At 56.9% G+C, this 18,662-nt stretch overlaps 1 protein-coding gene across 1 annotated transcript in view; it reads right to left on the minus strand.

Moving 5' to 3' along the window:
• The window catches only part of CACNG4 (calcium voltage-gated channel auxiliary subunit gamma 4), a 57,827-nt gene extending 41,891 nt beyond the window's left edge, over nucleotides 1–15,936 (minus strand). The window contains exon 1 of the mRNA XM_047831615.1: nucleotides 15,717–15,936. Coding sequence (XP_047687571.1) covers nucleotides 15,717–15,936 — 220 coding nt within the window. The remainder of the gene's footprint in view (nucleotides 1–15,716) is intronic.
• Nucleotides 15,937–18,662: the final 2,726 nt, after the last annotated feature.

Below are 18,662 nucleotides of genomic sequence, written 5' to 3' on the forward strand. Positions count from 1 at the left end.
GAGGACTGAGGGTGGACATAAACACCACTTCCAAGAGCATAAAGGACTTTTAAGGGCGGAAGACGAGGGCTTTGTTTTCAGCTCCAGGAAAGACTGCGTGAGAAGGAACAAACATCACTATCAGAGGCGCAGCGATTTTGATGAGGATCAAGGAATAATCGTTCCGTCTAAGACTGGGCATCTCAGCCTTGGGCCGCTGGGCTTGGGACCTCATGTTTGCCTCTGGGCATCATCTTGCACCGCGATCTTAGCTAAGCCCGCTGCCAACGGCTAAAGACATCACTGATGAGCATCTGGCCGCAGGGACCCCTGGGCACTGACAGGCATCGCCTGGCATTTGAAGGGCCAACTGACTCACTGCCCCAAAGAGCAAGGTGGTAGTGTACAGGTCACAGTGGGAATCGCCTTTCCTCCAGTATTTGCCGCGCAAAGACTTTTTCTAAAGAATTTACACGAACGGAATTGGCAGTGGAAAATATTGGAGACAGAAGAACCCTTTATTTTAAAGCATTTTGAGGACTTCTTGGTGCAATGAAGCATGTCTAAACTTGCCATGGGGGGATTTTTTGGAAAAGGGAAGAGAAGGGGAGAGGAGGGAGGGGAGGACAGAGGAGGGGAGGGGAGAAAAGAAAAGAAAAGAAAGCAAAGGAAAGAAAAGAAAAGAAAAGAAAAGAAAAGAAAAGAGAAGAGAAAATTCTGTTCAAATGTCACTCGATTCAGATTTTTATTTTATTTTATTTTTTTTAATTTTTTTTTTAACATTTTATTTATTTTTGAGACAGAGAGAGACAGAGTATGAACAGGGGAGGGTCAGAGAGAGGGAGACACAGAATCTGAAACAGGCTCCAGGCTCCGAGCTGTCAGCACAGAGCCCGACGCGGGGCTCGAACTCACGGACCGCGCGAGATCATGACCTGAGCCGAAGTTGGCCGCCTAACCGACTGAGCCACCCAGGTGCCCCTGGATTCAGATTTTTAAAACCTTAGCCAGCCTGACTCAGGCAGAAAAATTCTCCCAAAGGAACATTGCATGACACAGCTTTTTATATGAAGTATTTAATTTTACATAGGTGATAAAAGTTTGTCAAAGCATCTATCTGGGTTTTATTTTCTTTTCGCTCACTTTTGGGGTCAGTTCGGGTACTTTTATGGTATGAGATGGCTTTCTAGGGATGGAAAGCGAGTGTGTAAATTGTGCTGGTGGGAAACAAAATCTCAACTATGGGCAGCTCACAGAGGCTTTCGTCCAGGAATCAATTTGGTTAGTAGTCAGGGGTGGCCTGTGATAAAACACTGACAAAAGGTGACTGGGCATGATGGCGGGGAGTGTGTGTCTGGATGAGCTGAAGAATAAAGAGAACAAATAGCATCAATGCCGAATGAACCCACGTACCCATTCATCTGTCTGAGGGCTGGAGACTGGACCCGGTGCTTTTTAAATTTAAATATCAGGTTTCTATGTTCCCCGCCACCCCCTGCAACATAACAGAAAATTTGAAAAAGATAGAAGGAGGCAAAAGAAATCACGCCTAGTTCCCACGACCACTACGTTAACATACTGGTGAATTTCCTTCCAATATCTTTTTTCTGGCCTCCTAGAATAAACCGAGCCCTACTCACATCTACTGTACCAGATGACCTTTCCAGGTTCCACATCTATGGGTTTTTGACTCACTCAATTTGCTACTTAATAGAATTCTCCCCATGTTTAATAAACCTCCCCAAAATCACAGACTTAAGAGAATACATTTTTATCTACTAAATGCCTCAAGAACTTTCAAAAGTCTGCCTTGAACAGAAAGTAGGAGAGAGTTTGTGTGCTTTAAATATGGCACACTCTTGGGGCACCTGGGTGGCTCAGTCCGTTAAGCCTCTGACTTCAGCTCAGGTCATGAGTTTGTGGGTTGGGGGCTGGAGCCCCGCATCGGGCTCTGTGCTGACAGCTCAGAGCCTGGAGCTTGTTTCGGATTCTGTGTCTCCCTCTCTCTTTGCCCCTGCCCCACTCGTGTTCTTTCTCTCTCTCAAAAATAAATAAATGTGGGGGGAAAAATGGCACACTGCAAAGGGAAAGGGGAAGAAATAGAAATACAAGGCAGAAAGCAAGGAAGGGAGAGAGGGAGGGAGAGAGGTGGGAGGAGGGAGAAGGAGGGAGGGAAGGTTGGGGGCTAGGAAGAACAAAAAGCTTGGGACGGGTGGGATGCTCAGAGAAGGGGACCCACAGGTTGGCCGGGTGGGTGTGGTGATTATGGGGACAGTGGGAGTGGCTGCAACCCAAACAGGGACCCCCGGGACACAGCCACCAAGTAGGAAGAGGAACTGATCCATGTGAAGGCGGAAGACAGACCAGGGGCCAGGACGCACACCTCCCGGAGGGACCGAACCTCAGGGCCACGGGTCACAAGGGGCCGCCAAGGTGGAAGGACAGAGACCCTGCACGCGGTTAAGCAAACGGGACTCTTCGCCCACCAGGCATCTGGCCTTGCCTCACACGCAGGAATCCGTGGGCAGAAAGACAACAAAAGCTATTTTTCATGCAAGAGGAGTTGGACATCAGAAAAATCAGAGCCCCTTTGTATGACATGCCAAATTGCTGAAGCGAGAAAATGTCTCGGGCGAGGGCTCAGATGCGAGCCGGGAACAGCACGCTCGCCCAGGGGAACCCGGCCGTCAATGTGCGCTTGTTATCGGGGCTTTTCAGAGCGAGGGCCGGAAGCGAGCGCGGGGCGGCCTCCCCCCATCGCGTGGCAAAGATGAGCTGGTGACACGGCCTTGGCCGGACTGTCTGGCCCCTGGAAGGGAGCCTGGGTGTCCTGAGATGTCCCCGAGGAATCCTCAGGGATCCGTGTTCTTCTCCTTGCTTGTGCTTTGGGGTGGGGGCTCGGCAAAGACTCTCTTCCTCTGAGACCCATCCTCACGGGTGCTGGTGGGGGTGGGGGGGCCCCTTCCCGTGGCCCCCATGTGCAGGGCATTCTCCGGGCTAGTAAATGCCAATCACTACCAGGCATTGCACACTTTATTCCTGGCTCATCCCGGCTCCTGTGTGCAAATCTGCACCGAAGGTGTTGCTAACACCCCATTCTGCAGAGAAAGCAACTGAGGCTCACAGACACTGTGAAATGACCGGCTGGTGGCCCCACAGCTAGCAGGAGGCGGAGCCTGGCTTCAAACCCCACTCACCCCGGGATTTGAACCCTCTGCCCCGCCCCCATGCCCTCCTTCCTCTCCAAGAGGCCGTTTATAACAGCTGCTGGGTATTTCAAGTCCATTGTGAAGCAGATGTGTGTGGAACCCCGCGTGTATTTTCCTCTCTGGATCCTCCTGATGACCCCATGAGGCAGGTCTGGTTAGAGTCCCCAGGAGGAGGACCCCACATCCAGGTGTGGTCTGATGCTCCCCACACCCTGCCCTGTATGATGCCACCCTCTTGCCTCCTGTGGGGTTCCCCGGAACCAGAGGGTAAATTCCCCAAGGGCTTTCTGTACCCACAGTGCGAGCACGAAGCCAGGCACTCAGCATATGCCCCATAAATGCTTAACAGTGACGGAGTTTTAAGGAATACTGCCCTCTAAGGCAGCCCCTGGCTTTGAGTAGCATTGGGGGTGGCCCTTGGAAGAAAAAAAGACAAGAAACAGGTGAGGTCTGGTTCCAACACCCACCTCCGCTCCCCACCCCAGCTGCCAATTTCAGTGCAACCCCAGGGCCCTCCAGCACCGGCTTCCCTGTCCTGTTTTTCTCATCAAAGCCTCTTCTCAGGGCAGAAGGACACTCGGGAGAGGCTGTGTCATGTATGGGGTCCGGTGCAAAACGAAAAATGCGGACCCTCTTGTTCAAGAGTGATCAAGAATTCAAGGAGGGTGTCAGCAGAGCTCTGAACACACAGACGAGCTCCGAGTCCCCAAGTCCCCAGCCCTCGAATACAACCCTGGTGACAACAGTCATTTCACATCCTTTGCACACGACCTGTTACTGGGGTCTGGATTTTTCTAGGACAGTCTTGATTTTAAACGGTCTGGATCTCCCCCCTGCCCCACCAACTCCTCAAACAATCAAGGAGTGCCGAAATTTCAGGATCTCCGTAACACCTCCTGTGTTACGTCTTACAGCCTCGACAACAACAGAAAACCTGTTGCCTGCTTTTTACCGAGTTTGGGTTCAGAAAATACAAATGCCACAGCGCCATGGGTCCCGTGGGGGAACCGAAGGCACCGAGGTTCAACATTGACAGCCTGACATCCCATCACAAGGGGGCACTGTTTTCATCCACCCAGCAGATGATTTCCACATCTGTGTCTCCGGGCCCGCCCCGCCTCATCCCTGCAGAGTGGGGTGGTCCCCCACCCTGTGCACTCAGTCCTTCCGTGTCCAGCTCTCCTGTCTCCAGTCCCCCTAGGCTCCTCCACTTTGGTTCTGTGTCTTGGGGAATGGCTCCACTGCCTGGGGCGGGTGTCTATCATTGTATCGCATTTTACAGATGAGGAAACTGAGGCTCCGAGAAGCTAGGGAATTTGCCCAAAGCCGCAGGGAATGCAGGGTAGAGCAGGATTCGGATGCACGTCTCTTTGACCACCTTCGCCAGCCCCCGTCCTATTAACCATCACGTGGACTTGGTCCAGATATCACCTTCCATCACTGTTTTCTTCTGGACAGTGAAGCTCCCGATGGGGGCTGTCAGAGAGGCCAGTGGGGCCATATCTGCAGGGTTCGGACATCGGGGAATAAGCATGACTTGACCACAAGTGGGTTGCGGGCCTGTTGAAAGGTGGCAAGCTGGGGAAGGATGTCATCTGATTACAGATTTTAATTTTTTTTTTTAATTTTTTTTTTCAACATTTATTTATTTTTGGGACAGAGAGAGACAGAGCATGAACGCGGGAGGGGCAGAGAGAGAGGGAGACACAGAATCGGAAACAGGCTCCAGGCTCTGAGCCATCAGCCCAGAGCCTGACGCGGGGCTCGAACTCACGGACCGCAAGATCGTGACCTGGCTGAAGCCGGACGCTTAACCGACTGCGCCACCCAGGTGCCCCTGATTACAGATTTTAATTTTTTTTTTAATTTTTTTTCAACATTTATTTATTTTTGGGACAGAGAGAGAGCATGAACGCGGGAGGGGCAGAGAGAGAGGGAGACACAGAATCGGAAACAGGCTCCAGACTCTGAGCCATCAGCCCAGAGCCTGACGCGGGGCTCGAACTCACGGACCGCGAGATCGTGACCTGGCTGAAGTTGGACGCTTAACCGACTGCGCCACTCAGGGGCCCCCAGATTTTAATTTTTTTAATGTTGATTTTATTTTTGAGACGGAGACAGAACGTGAGCGGGGGCGGGGCAGAGAGAGAGAGAGGGAGACCCAGAATCCAAAGCAGGCTAAGCACCGAGAGGGTGGGAGAGGAGTCGTGGAGAGACCACACTGGCCACCAGCAGCACATCTGACACGTGAGCAGCCACCTGCATGTGGCTCCTGGCCAAGGTTGCCAGGGTGAAAAGAGGCCAAGCCAATAATGTTTCCACGAAAGGCTGCCTGAAGTCCTGTCCCCTCTGCAGTGCCTCTGTGGGAACCGTCACTGTGTGTTAACAGCACCTTCCCAAGTCTCTTCTTCACATGACCCTGGGAGGGAGGGGAACAGACAGAGGGATGAGGCAGGCAAGAGGGAAGGAGGAGAAAGAAGGGAGGGAAGGGGAGGCAGAAAAGATGGAGGGAAGGATAGGTACCATTTGCCCGTTTGCCAGACAAGCAGATGTGAGGCTCTAGGAGGTTAAGGGACAAGCAGAAGACGGCTCAGATGATCAGTGACAGAGCTGGGATCAGGCCACGGGTCTCCTGACTCTCATTCCAGTGTTCCCACAGCCCAGCAGCCTGTCCTCCTGCATCACAGCCCGGATCCCGCCACCCTGGAGTTCACGGCCGTGGCCCCATTGCCTGCCAGGAGGTGGGAAGGGGGGACGCTCGGCCTGGGAGGCTGCCATCCTCGCCACGGGGACCACCTTGACGGCAGACCCTATGTCGACTCCTAATTGAGATCCCCCCGGTTGCGATTTCATGGTTCACAGCAGCCCCTCGGAGCGGTTCTGCCTCTGCGAGATGATGGCACCACGCCGTGCTCTCCACTGGCCCAAACAACCCCAGGGAGGCCCAGCGTCTCCTACTCCCAGACCCTGGGGGCCGCTGAGCGGACCCGGGGCCTCGCTCAAATCGGCTGCAAACTTTTTTCTTCTGGGAACATCTCCAAAGTCCGGGACGCATGGGGATAGGGAGAAGGCCATCCCGCCTTGAATATCTACAAGATGCCAGGCACCTTGAAGGTAATTCTGCACATAACCCTTGGAAAGATTTCCCATGCGATCTTTGCAACGATCCCAGGGGCTAATATGCCCACGCCCCTGTCTTACCATGAAGGAACTCTAGTTTAGAGGTTGTCTGACAAGTGGCAGAGGCTGGGCTCAAACCCGGGTCCGTGTGACTTCGGGCTGGCCGTCCCATGCTGCCACTTCCGTGTGGCCTAATGGGGTCCTGAAGGGTGAGCTGGGATGAGCGTCCAGCCCTGCGTCTCTCCCCGGGGGGCGAGGAGGTGACAGAGAGCAAGAACGATGGCAGGTGAGCCAGGGAGGCCGAGCAGCTGTAGTTAATCGGTTTTCTCCCAGGCTCTGAGCTGGGCTTGAGTCAAGAGATTCCCCACGCCCACTCCACACTCTCAGAGACGGGACAGTGGCCTGGGAGGAGGAGGGACACCTGGAGAGCACTCTGGAGTACCTCTACCTCTGTAGGCTCTGCGTGGTGAGAGGCACAGGAGGGTGGATGTTGTGTGACAGGCCTCCCTTCAGGTCGGCAATCCTTCGAGGTGGGGCAGGGGGGAGGGCGGCTGCAGTTAAAATCCAAAGCCTGGGCCGCCTGGCTGGCTCAGTTGGTGGGTGTTTGACTTCGGCTCAGGTCATGATCTCACAGTTCGTGGGTTCGAGCCCTGCATCAGGCTCTGCACTGACCGTGCAGAGACTGCTTAGGATCCTCTGCCTCTCTCTCTCTCTCTCTCTCTCTCTCTCTCTCTCTGCTCCTCCCCAGCTTGCACCCTCTCTCTCTCAGAAATAAACAAACATTGAAAAACAAGTTATAAAATCCGAAGCTTTACGAGCCGGTGCACAAACTCTGCGGCTGGGGGCATACGTGCTCAAAGAGCCCGAGGAGGGAACTGGGGCTTGCTTCTTGGGAGAGGCTGGCTTGAAGGATGGACAGAAGTCGGGGGTGGGGGAGAGTAGTGGGGTGACAGAGAGATCCTGATGTTTAGGGTAGCAGAAGCTATCAGAGGATTCTTTTGACCAAGGACCCCAGCAGGGCGGCTCCCAGGGCCCATCCCGGCCCCAGGGAAGCAGGAGGGCAGGAGGAGGCCTGATGCCAAGGCCACTTGACGCCAAGTATGGAGTCACAGTCTGCCGTCTGTGAGTTGGGGTCATGCAGGGGAGGTGCTGTCTACTTTGCAGAATCCCTGGAGCTTCCCTCAGAGGGTCGTCTGGACCCCAGCCCTGTCCTGACACTGTGGAGTGCCCTCGAAATGCAAAGGGGCAGGGATGGCTAGCATCCAGCGAGAGATACAGCTGCCAGGTGAAGGATGACCTGCAGGCCTCCCCACAGCCCCCTACTGGAGGTTGGCACTACATTCATCTGGCTCCTGGCCTACACTCGGGAACCTGGTGGAATACAGAGGCCAGGGGCAGGCCCCGAGTCTCCCCAGGGCTGTCCTGACGAGCATCGTGTTCGGGGAGCGCCTACTCCGTACGTGTGCACTGGCCACTTTCACATCTGCTGTCTCATTATCCTATTTTCCAGACACATGAGCGACTCAGAGAGGTTAAGTAACCTGCCCAAAGCTGCACAGCTACCTGGGAAAGCTGGGATTTGAACTCAAGTCTTCTCTCCCCAAAACCTGGCCTCCTGCCTCTACCCCACGCTGCCTTTTCAACAGAGTCTATTAGGATGCAACAGAAGGATACATGGAATTCATTTGTCCCAGGCCTCTGTAACAGAGACGATCTGGCTCCCCTTCAGCAGTGATTTCGTTTATTATGTGCACACTGGCACCTTACAGTTGGTCACACTCTCCTCTCTGTCCCGGCCCCAGGAAGTTCAGAGACAAGCATGTGGCCCATGTCCAGCAACACGGGCCGGCCTTTGCAGCAGGCACTCTGTGTGCTCAATCGGACTCAACCATCACCTTATTTTCCTGCTCTTGTCTCTACTTCCGCCCTAGTGCCTCACCTACTTTGCTTTTTCTTTTCTTTTTTTTTTTTTTAATCCTGTCCCTTTCTTCCTTTCTCTGTGTTTTGGTTGGAGGAAGAAGAACTAACCAGGGGAGAATCACGTGATGTCATTTTCACAGCTTTGAAACGTTTTTCATACGGAGAAATTGATGCGTGAGGAAAAGAACGTCTCTCATCTGGCATCATGTCCTGACTTGCCGCTCAGGAGAGATGTTCTCTCGCAGCGCCTCCCGGAGCGCCACGGGGGTGAAACACAAGAATCGCGGGGGGCCTGGGCCTGGCCCTGGGGTTAGGGCCAGTCTGTTCTCTTGGTGAAGCTGTTCCCGGGGATCTGGCCCGTGCACACGCGTCTTTATTGGAGTGTGTGTTTGTGGGTTAACTGTGACGGAGCCGGTGAGCTGTGCCAACGAAGCCCTAACCGGGCCGCCCCCACACCCTCTCCTGCTCCGGGGGCTGTTACGAACGAACGAGCCAGCCGCCGTGTGACCTTGGGTGAGTCACTTTGCCTCTCCCGCCTCGAGCTTCCTTTGCGTCTTTGCTTCCAGCGTGTGAGGATCGGGGCACCTGAGCAGTCCCATTCCCAGTGTGGACACATGCTGGGGTGTCACAGGCAAGGTAAGGTGGGTCACCTGCAGCTAGTTATCTTAGGAAGAGAAGGGAAGTGGGCATCACGGAGGCAGAGGCCAGCTCACCCTGCCAGGAGGGTTAGGCTCCCTCCACATTTGTTTTCTCGAAGAAAAGAGAAACAGGTGGAACTCCTACCGGCTGCCAGGAACTGGGTCTCTCCCTTCTCCCCTCCGAAATGACGCTTCCTTAGAGCAGTGGTTCTCTGCAGGGGGTTGATTTTGCTTCCCCCCCCCTCCCCACACATGCCCAGGGGACATCCGGCAGCGTCTGGAAGTATTTGTGGTTGTCACAGCTTGGTGGCGAGCGGAGGGGGGGTGGGGTGGGGCGGGGCTTCTAGTAGGCAGAAGCCAGAGAGGTTGTTAAACATCCCACACCACGCAGGACGGCCACCACAACAGAGAACGATCCAGCCCAAAATGTCGGGGTACTGAGGTTGAGAAACCCCGCCCCCGTGGTGAGGGGTAGCTGATGATGAACCCGAGCCCGAACCCTCGGGGCTGTGATGACTCATGGTGGTCCTCCCGAGTTACTCTCCTCGGTACTTTCCAGCATGCCTTTTGGAGGTGGGCATGCTGCTGGCCAGTGCCAGATGTGGAACCCCGAGGGGTACGTGCTCGGTTTCCCTTCCCGACCCTCCTCTTTCCTCCGGACGCAGCACCACTGTCCCGCAGCTGCCGTGGCCCCAGATCCAGGCGGCATCCTGGATTCCTCACCTCCTCCTCCCCATCATTCTCTCCACTTGTCCCCATCTCTGCCGCCGCCACTTGGCCCCAGGCCGCCAGTCTGGTTCTCCGCAACCATGACCAGACTGGTCTCCTGGTGGCCTCCCCTGCCTTCCAGAATCTCCACTCTCCATGTGCAGCCGGAGGATCTTCTAAAATCATAAATCAGATCACTTTACTGTCCTCCCCGAAACTCCCCAGAGCACTGATCCTAGTCCTGATCTCGAAGCCTCTCCTGAGCCCCCACACCCCCATACCCTCACAAGGTGATGGAGCCTTGCCCAGCGTCTCCTGCCTCAGGGCCTCAGCTTGCCTTTTCCTCTCCCTGGAAGGTCTTCCTGCAGTCCTCCAACAGCTCTTTCCTGTCCCCTTGACTGACCGCACCCCTCCCCAGCCTCTCCCAGCACACCCTCACTCTGTTTCCGTCCTAACCCTCCCTAGTACCCGAAAGTGTCAGCTTCATGGGAATGCTGGCTCCAGGAGCGCAGAGACCGAGTCTATGCCGTCTGCGGCTGTGGTCAAGAGCCTCACACATCTGACACGGAGCGGGTGTTCAGTGAGCATGTGTGGAACAAAGGAATAAATGAATGGATGAATGAATGAATGCATCAATGAATGGAGCCACCCAGGCGCCCCAGGAGACTTATTTTAAAGCGTTGCTGGTTTTCGACTGAGCCTTGCTGAAGCCCCTCACACGGGGGTTCTCCGAAGCTGGCTCTGTGGTGAGGCCATTGAATCAGACCACCAAGATCCCCAAAGTCGTCTCGCTAGGTCGGCTGGATCTAGTTAAAAGGATATGGTTTTCTCTTACAAGAAGAGAGGAAGCAGTGAAGAACAAAGCAGAGCATTAAGGGAAGGTAGACAGCAGAAGGACCTGCCAGGACTCCTGCCTGTATGACTAGAGAGTGAGCACCTGTTAGGGAGCAGGGACAGGAATGCTCATGTTCCCCTCCACGTTCATATGTTGAGGCTCTAACCCCCCACCCCCCCGCCCCCCGCCCCTGCCCCTGTGGGATTTGGAGGTGGGGCTCTGGCGGTGAGTGACTAGGTTTAGCTGAGGTCTTGAGGGTGGGATCCTCATGATGGGATTTAGCACCCTTATTAGGAGAGACCCAAGAGCTAGCACTCTGACCTGAGGGCAGAGTAACTAGGGGACCACCTGCAATCCTGGAAGCCGGCGCTCACCGGGGACCAAACCGGCCGGCACCTTGATCTTGGGCGTCTAGCCTCCAGAACTGTAAGAAATAAATGTTGCTCAAGTCACTGGGTTCATCGCATTTTGCTCTGGCAGCCTGAGCTAAGACAGCCCCTTACTTGCCCCTTCCCAAATCTGGGTGGTTCAAACAAAGGACATCCTCTGGTTGGTGGAAAGCCAGGCTCATCAGTCCGGCCTCCACGGTGATCCAGACAGAAGACATTCTGTGATCCTCAAGAGCTGTGATCATCTTAAGCCTCATAACCTCCATCTATGAAAGGCAGATAATATTCACCTCGAAGCGTTGACCATTGCAGGAACGAATGTAGTCCTGCCCAAAGGTCAGCCCTAAGGGATGGCTGTTATTATCAACACCGGAGGGCAAAGGGGAGCCCTGGGGAGAGGGGACTAGCTGGGGAAGGCCTGTTCTGGCTGCTCTCACTTGCCTGGGCCTCACTGGACAGGCTGCCTGTGGGTTATCGCAAGAGAAAATGAAAGCAAACACAGGAAAAGTTCCCAAACTGGTGCCTGGAGCGCAGTGGGTGTGGAAAGGGTGTTATTTGAATCAAAAGCTCTCTGAAGGGTCCTATGTTGGGAGTTTAAGGCCAGCACCTGCCTTGAAAGGGTTCCAAGGGCCCTGGAGGAGGAAGCCCCGCCCCCAGGCCGCTGGGCAAGTGGGCGGGGACTGGGCGGGGCCTCGGCAGGCAGGAGCCCCCCCGGGGAGTCCCCTACGGCTGTCCCATCTCTCCCCGGCTGTCCCATCTCTCCCCTGGCCCCAGGGCGCAGTACTCATGGTTTCTTTTTCTCTGTGTGCCATGTTATGAATTCAGTCTGGGTACACTGGTGTGAGAGATGCTGCCCAGGTGAGGGAGGTGGACATGACTGGGACATAGGACTCTCGCCCTCAGGGTGGAGAAGGTGGAGAATCTCTCTGCACCTTCTCCCCAGCCAGTGCCCAGGACAGAGCTGGCACAAAGCAGGCACGGGGGTCAGCCTGGTGTCAAGGCTGCCACCTTCAGGCTCTGACAGAGCTGTGGGTGTCTGGGGTGGGGGGGGCAGCTTCATCTCTGGGGAGCTTGGGAGGGGAGGGGAGGGGCGGGGCTGAGGCTGAATTTTGCCAGGACCAGAGTCCTGATGGCAGTGCGGTGTCTGGGTCCCTCATGGACCCTGGCCTCCAGCGGCCCCAGCGAACACCCCAGAGCTAACAGGGGGCACGGAGGCTTGGGCATGCTGACATTCGCTGCTGCCCTCTGGGCCCAGTCACCTCCCCTCCCGTGTTTCCATGAGGTTTTCGTTCCCAGCACACAGTACGTGCCCCATGACTCTTGCTTTCCACTCTATACCTTGCCTGATTGCAACACGCATTAGAGCTTGAACAAATGCTGCCTGGTGATACTTTTGACAGAAAAGTCCGCAAAGACTTATTACTCCTTTCCTATGTCCACCAGCCTGGGGCTGAGTGTGGCCAAAGACACAGAGGAAGAATGAGGTGGGGTCTTGGGAAGGGTGGGAGCAGGAGGCTGATTGTGACGAGGATGGGCTAGTCCAGAATGTGGTGGAAGAAGAGAAAGAGACAGAGACAGAGACAGAAATAAACAAGAGAGAAGAGGAGAGAAACGGAGGGAAGGGGAGAGGAGAGGGGAAGAGGGGAGGAAAGGGGAGGGGAGAGGAGAAGAGGGAAGGGAAAGGAAGGGAAGGGAAGGGAAGGGAAGGGAAGGGAAGGGAAGGGAAGGGAAGGGAAGGGAAAGTAAAGGAAAGGAAAGGAAGGGAAGGGAGAGTATGTTATACAATTTGGGCATCACTTGTACATTTTCTCTTCTGAATGCCTTCATGCTGCTGGCAGCCCAACCTCAGAGCTAGGCTCCACTGGGTAGTCAAGTACTTGGTTCTATTTTTAATGGCAACCCAGAAGCTGTTTGGGAAAGGGCAGGATGACATGGTGGGAAGAGCTTTGTTGTGAGACAAAGGCTCAAATCTAGCCCAGCAGCCTCCTACCTGGGTATCTCTGGGTAAGTGCCTTGCCCTCTCTGAGCCTCTGTACCCTCGGCTGCAGATGGGGGTGAAGACAGCACCCTCTCAGGGCTGTTGTGAACGTGCCATGTGGTAACATGCACAGGCTCAGCACGGTCGAGTATTCTGACTTGTCCGATAGACGGGCGGAGGGGTGAGGCCCGGCTCTGGGGGAGCAGAGAGAGGCTGGGGCGATGTCGGCCCTGCTGAGGCTGTCAGACTGCACGGATGCCTTAAACACACAGAGGCCTGGGCTCTCCTGGCCCAGCAACATCATTTATGGGAAACGACCGGGAAACTGAATCCGCTGTTTGTGAGTTGCCAGCAAGAGCTTCGGAGTCCCACGGTCACAACCAGGGCTTTGCGGGCTGCCTGCTGCAGCATTTCCAGTTTCAGCTCAGAGGTTTGATCTTTGCATTGTTTTCCCCACGTACAGCTTTGGGGTACTTTGCTAGAGAACAGGTGGAAATCATGCATTTGACACACAAAGCCAACACTGGGGTGACCAGGCCCCCGGGGAGTGGCTTGGGCTTACTGGGCTGCCTGGACCCCGGCCGGCTGGCAGGTGGAGGCATCGCAGACGTCAGGTGACTGTGCTTTTAGGAGATAAGCTGGCGGCTTCCACCCAGGTCGAGGGACTGTCACGATAAAGCCAGCCACAACAAGGAATCCTGAACCTGCTCTCCTAGCCCTGGGTTGTTCTAGCCTTTGGATGTGGCCTGGTTTGGCCCTCAGAACCCCTGAGCTGGGGGAGGGGGGCGGACAGAGGCAGCTCAGTTCTTACGGTGAAGTCCCCCAGATGGCAATTCCCCACCCTCCCTCTGCCAGCGGAGCCAGCTGCCCAGATCAGCTTGGGGCTCTCTTGATGAACACCGAGTGCAAACGCTCCAGGCAGCTGGCAAGATGCTAAGTGAAGCATCAATCCTAATGAGGATGAGGAATTAATAAAGGAGGCATCCCAGCCACTCTGCAGAGGCCGGGCTTGCCACCGAGGAGGAGTGAGTTAGTTCCAGTCTCCGCCGGGAGCCTGGAAGGCCTGGGGTCCACGTGTGCATCCGGGTGGTGACAGTGACATGGCTCACTGAGCCACGCAGAGCCTGTGGGGTAGAACGTGGGGGCTCTGCAGCCCCTGTTCTGTGTCTAATTCAGGTGCCGTGGCAGGTAGTGACGTGGGTACATTCTCCAGATGAGAAGAGTAGGTGTTCGTGATCTGAACAACTGCACACCCAAAATGATGTTTTTCAAAAGAAAAGAGGAAGGTGTGATCGTGGGCCCACTGATCCTTTGTGTGCCTGTGTTTGGCAAACTATTGATTGCACATGCCCGCTCCTCCAAGATACCACTTAGCCCTGGCATTAAACTCCAATTGCAAAGGGCAAGGCAGCCTCGCTTGGGAGAGGATGTGGGGGGCGGAGGTGGGCAGGATTCCTGTGCGTGCAGCCTAGGGGGAAGGAAAGGGAGCAAGTTCAACCTCGCCGAGCCGACCCAGCTTTACAAAGCCTGTTTTTAGCTGACTCCAAACGCGGCCAGGAAAAGGGCCATCTCTACCAACCTCCCTACCAACCTCCACCAAGATCCAACCTCGTTGAACTATCTGCAGGGGCTGTAGCTGCAGTAAGGCAGCCTAGGTGTGTGGGAGAACTCCCCGAATAACCGAGGGGCGGAGTTAACGCACGGGAAAAGGTTACAGAGAAAGAACGAGGAAACTCTGTCCAAGGATATCTGAAAGGAACGCTCCGCCAACTTCCCCCACTCCTTCTCCGATCTGAAAGCCAAGCCCGAGCGGCAGACCCGTCCACAACCTGGCTGGGACCAGACCGCCCCTCCACAGCCACCTGTTAGTTCCAGTCCCGCAGCGGGGCGGGTGGGAGGCGCAGAAGTCGGGCGCATTTCGCCATTGGAGGCGTCCGGGCCCCCTCCCGCGGAGGGAGCGGTCCCCACAGTCCCGGGACACCTAATCCCGGCCCCCAGAGGCATTCCCACCTTAGAACACCTTCTCCTCGGCCTCCTCGCGCATCTAGGGGCGCAGCGCCCCGCCCCTCTTGCCCCGACGGGGTGGCCACGCCCCTCCCAGGCAGTTCTCGGTCCTCGGGTAGCCCCTGCACCCTCCAGTGTCCGGCCGAGGTCTCCCGCAGCCTCCCTGCCGAGGGACCAGGGCCGAGAGCTTGCTCCCCTAGTCGGGGGGGGGGGGGGCGGGGGGCCTCGGTGACGCACCCCTCCCCTCCCCACCGAGCAGGGAGGAGCGGGTCGGGGCCCCGTAGAAGAGTAGGCGGAGGAGCAGGGTCTCGGCGGCGTCAAGATCCGGCGACCCGGTTCGCACCGAGCCGCTCGGAGCCCAGCCTCCACCCCTACCTCTCGGCCCGGGCCTGGAGCTAGCGTGGAGCGGCCCCGGCGCTCCCCGCCCCCGGCCGGCCCCGCCCCAGGATGGCCAGTTCCCATAGCAATCGCACAGACACCGGTTGCCAAGCAACCCCTCCCCCTCCTCCTCCCCTCCTCTCCGGTCGGCTCCCCCCAACCCCAGCCTCCTCCCGCCCCCACGCCATCCTCCACCTCCCCCGGGGGCTCCGGCGCGGCCCCTCGGGATCGCTCCGGTCTCGGGCCGCACGCGCGCGCGTGTGAGTTTCGGCGTGTTTCATTGTGCCTGCGTGCGAGGGGGTGTGCGTGTGCGTGGAGAGTTTGTGGGGTCGGTTGAAGGGACCCCGAGCTGGTGCACAGCTGGCCGCGAGGGGACCCGCCCGTTCGCTCCGGCTCCTTTGTGTGTCGCGCGGAGCCAGTGCCGCGCCCACCCCCTTCCCGGCCGGCACCCCGGGCAGGGTGTGCGTGCGTGCGTGTGTGTGTGTGCGTGTGTGTGTGTGTGTGTGTGTGTGTGTGTCTGTGTGTTGGGGGGTGGGTGGGTGCCCGGGCCGGACGTACCTTCGATGCAGCACACCCGCCACAGCCCCGAGTGGGTGAGGTCGCCGCGGGCGCGGCGGGGCGCGGGCCCGTCGTCCATGGTCAGGTTGGTGCCGTTGCAGATGTGCGCGCTGGAGTAGAGCCAGTAGTCGGTGCCGATGGCGATGGCCATGAGCGAGAAGGCGGCGAAGGCTCCGGCCGTGGTCAGCAGCATCTGCAGCCCGCGGTCGCATCGCACCATGGTGGGCGCCTCATAGTCCGCCGCCCGCCGGCCCGGCCCGCCGCGCCCGCCCGCCCTCCTCCCTCCGCGCGCCGCTCCGGGGGCGCCCGGGCTGGGGTGGGGGGGCCGAGGGCCGGGGGGCGGCGCCGCGCTGCGCGCTCCGACCCCGCGCCCCGGGCGTGCCTGCGCTCGGGCCCCCGCCGGGGCTCAAACTCCGAGGCGCGGCGGCGAGTGAGGGCTGCGCGGGCCGCCGGGCGGGCTGGCGGCGGAGGCCGGGGGCTCCTCCCTCTCGGCCCGCCCTCCCGGCTCGGCCCGCGCCTCCGCCCCGCGCCCTCCGCGCCTCCGCCCGCCGCCCGCCGCCGCCGCGCTCCGGGCCCGCGCCCCGCTCCTCTCGGCGCCGCCCCTCGCGCCTCGGCCCCCCGCCCGGGTTTGCCTCCCCTCTCTGCCCCTCTCCGCCCCCTCCCCACCCCCCGGCCCGGATTTTCTCTTCCCCCACTCCTCTCCCCTCTCCGCGCTCGCACGCGCTCTCGCCTCCTCTCCCAGGGTTCATTCACATTATTAGAGCGAAGGAAGCCGAGGCACGGGTTCCTCGGGAGGACGGAAGGGAAACCGCGTTGCCAGCCACCTCGCTTACTCAACCCAGGACACCCAGCCTTCCCCTAGATGGCCCTGGGGACTCTTGCATTTGTGGAGTGTGACTGTGCGGGTGATGGCCCCCCTTTCCCCGGTGTACATAGCTGTGCCTTTACCTGGTGATGGATTGTGTAGGCGCAATTTGGCAGTGGGAGTGTCCAAGTCAGATGTCCAGAAGCCCCAGATGTGGGTCACAGCTGAGAGACACTGCAGGCCAAGCCAGCACCCCCCCCCCCCACCTCCGGCCACTTCCCTCCCCCACCCGGGTGTCTCCTACCCCCACCAGCTCCTCCAGGGGACCCAGACTTTGGGGTTGAGGGGAGAGAGAGGTGTCAGTCAGAGGTCATTTGGGAAGAACGCAGGATCCCTGTTTTGCAGAGGGGTGATGAGGTCGTGATTGAAGAGAGGGATCCCCAACATGATTACATTTCTGATGGTCTATTACCTTGAGTCCAGGAACACCCCAGTTGGATCGGATTCAAACACCCAGCCCCCAGCCATTTCCCTCTTTCTTCTAGCTTCCCCTTGAATACCTTTATTTCTTTTTGCCTTTCCCTGTACACGAGCTTAACTGGCTTTCCCTCACCTCCCTTTATTGCCAGCTTCTGCCTCAAGCCCTGCTGGCTTCACTTAATTGCCTTTGCTGCTGGCACGATCCCAAACTGGACACACTCCCTTCTCCTCGGAGCCAATCCAGGCTCTTTCTCCTTCAAAACCCGGTTCCAAACTCTTCCCTCCAGGAGGTCCTCAGAGACCAGCACCTGGATGTCCCGCGTGCCTTTTATTCATCCCTCCCCGAAGTTCGTGTCGTTGGCATCCTTGATGGCTGTCCTGGACCCCTCAGGAAGAGTCAACGAGGTATACCCAAAGTTGCTATTCTTGCAAGGTGCAGTTTAAATTTCACCTCCTTACTAACACCTTCCCTGGGCCCCACTACCCAAGGAAAATTAATGACCTCTTCCTGGAATTGCTGGTCTCTCTTCCGTGAGACTGTAAGCCTTTCTCATGTCTGACATATATGGTAAGTGCTGAAGAAATGTTTGCAGGGTGAGAGGTGTTTCTTGTCCCCTGGAAAATGATAGTCTGATTGGGGGAAATAGAGCATATGAATGTGACCCAAGATAGTGTAGCCCAAGGACCAGACTGGCTGCATTGATTCATATTTGTGACCCTTTCTCCTGCCTTTGGGGTGTCTGTCCATGCCTCTCCAAAGTCTCAGAGGACAAGAGCTGTCACCTCCATTTTCCTGGCACTCACCTGCCACCTGATCTGGGGTTCTGCACACAGCAGGTGTCCGATTATGCCTGGAGGTACACACCAGGTAGGAGATGGCTTGGTCTGCTTAAATAGGGGACCCAGAGTACCCTTCCTTACCCACTTGCACCACTCCCAACAGCCCCCAAAGCACCCCTGTGGACCTAGGGTTCCACGAAATATGGTGTGAAAACCAACAGCCTGGGCCAGCTTCTGGGCCCCTCAGGGACATCCCTCGTAGCCCGTCCCGCTTGCAGTCTTCCTCAGGGAATTTGAGAGAAACAGATGGAACCAAGATACATAGATCTTATTTATCCGCAGTGTGAAGCAGTGGGTGAGGAGTGTCCCTCAATCTTTTCTTAGGTCTGGGAGGTGACACATGGGTGGTGGGGCAAGCGATCCTGACCTCACGCTAACCCCATGGAAACAACAGAAATCTTTATTCAGCAGAGCCCAGTGGGACCGGCTCCCACCAGCTCTCAGAGGAGCTGGAGAGGAGAGGAGAGGAGAGGAGAGGAGAGGAGAGGAGAGGAGAGGAGAGGAGAGACGAGACAGCACTGGACTAGGAGGCCAAGATGTCAGCATTTCATGCTGGCCCCAACGCTAACTAGCAGGTGATCTTGGACAAGCCGGAACCACCTGGGAGAAAGACACCTCTCCAGTCCCTGCTTTCAGAGTGATTTTGAGGGTCAAGAACAGTAGCCTTGCACATCGTATACACTTAGCGACCATTTGTGGAATCAGTAGTAAGTGCTCCCCTTTCTACTTTTTTTTTGGAGACGGTGAGCAAGACACTGTCTCGCAGTTATATATTATTACATCATCTGTTATGCTCACTGTTTATCTGCCTTACGACACCT

This window comes from Prionailurus viverrinus, chromosome E1 (assembly GCF_022837055.1).
Source record: "Prionailurus viverrinus isolate Anna chromosome E1, UM_Priviv_1.0, whole genome shotgun sequence".
In the NCBI taxonomy this organism is placed as follows: domain Eukaryota; kingdom Metazoa; phylum Chordata; class Mammalia; order Carnivora; family Felidae; genus Prionailurus; species Prionailurus viverrinus.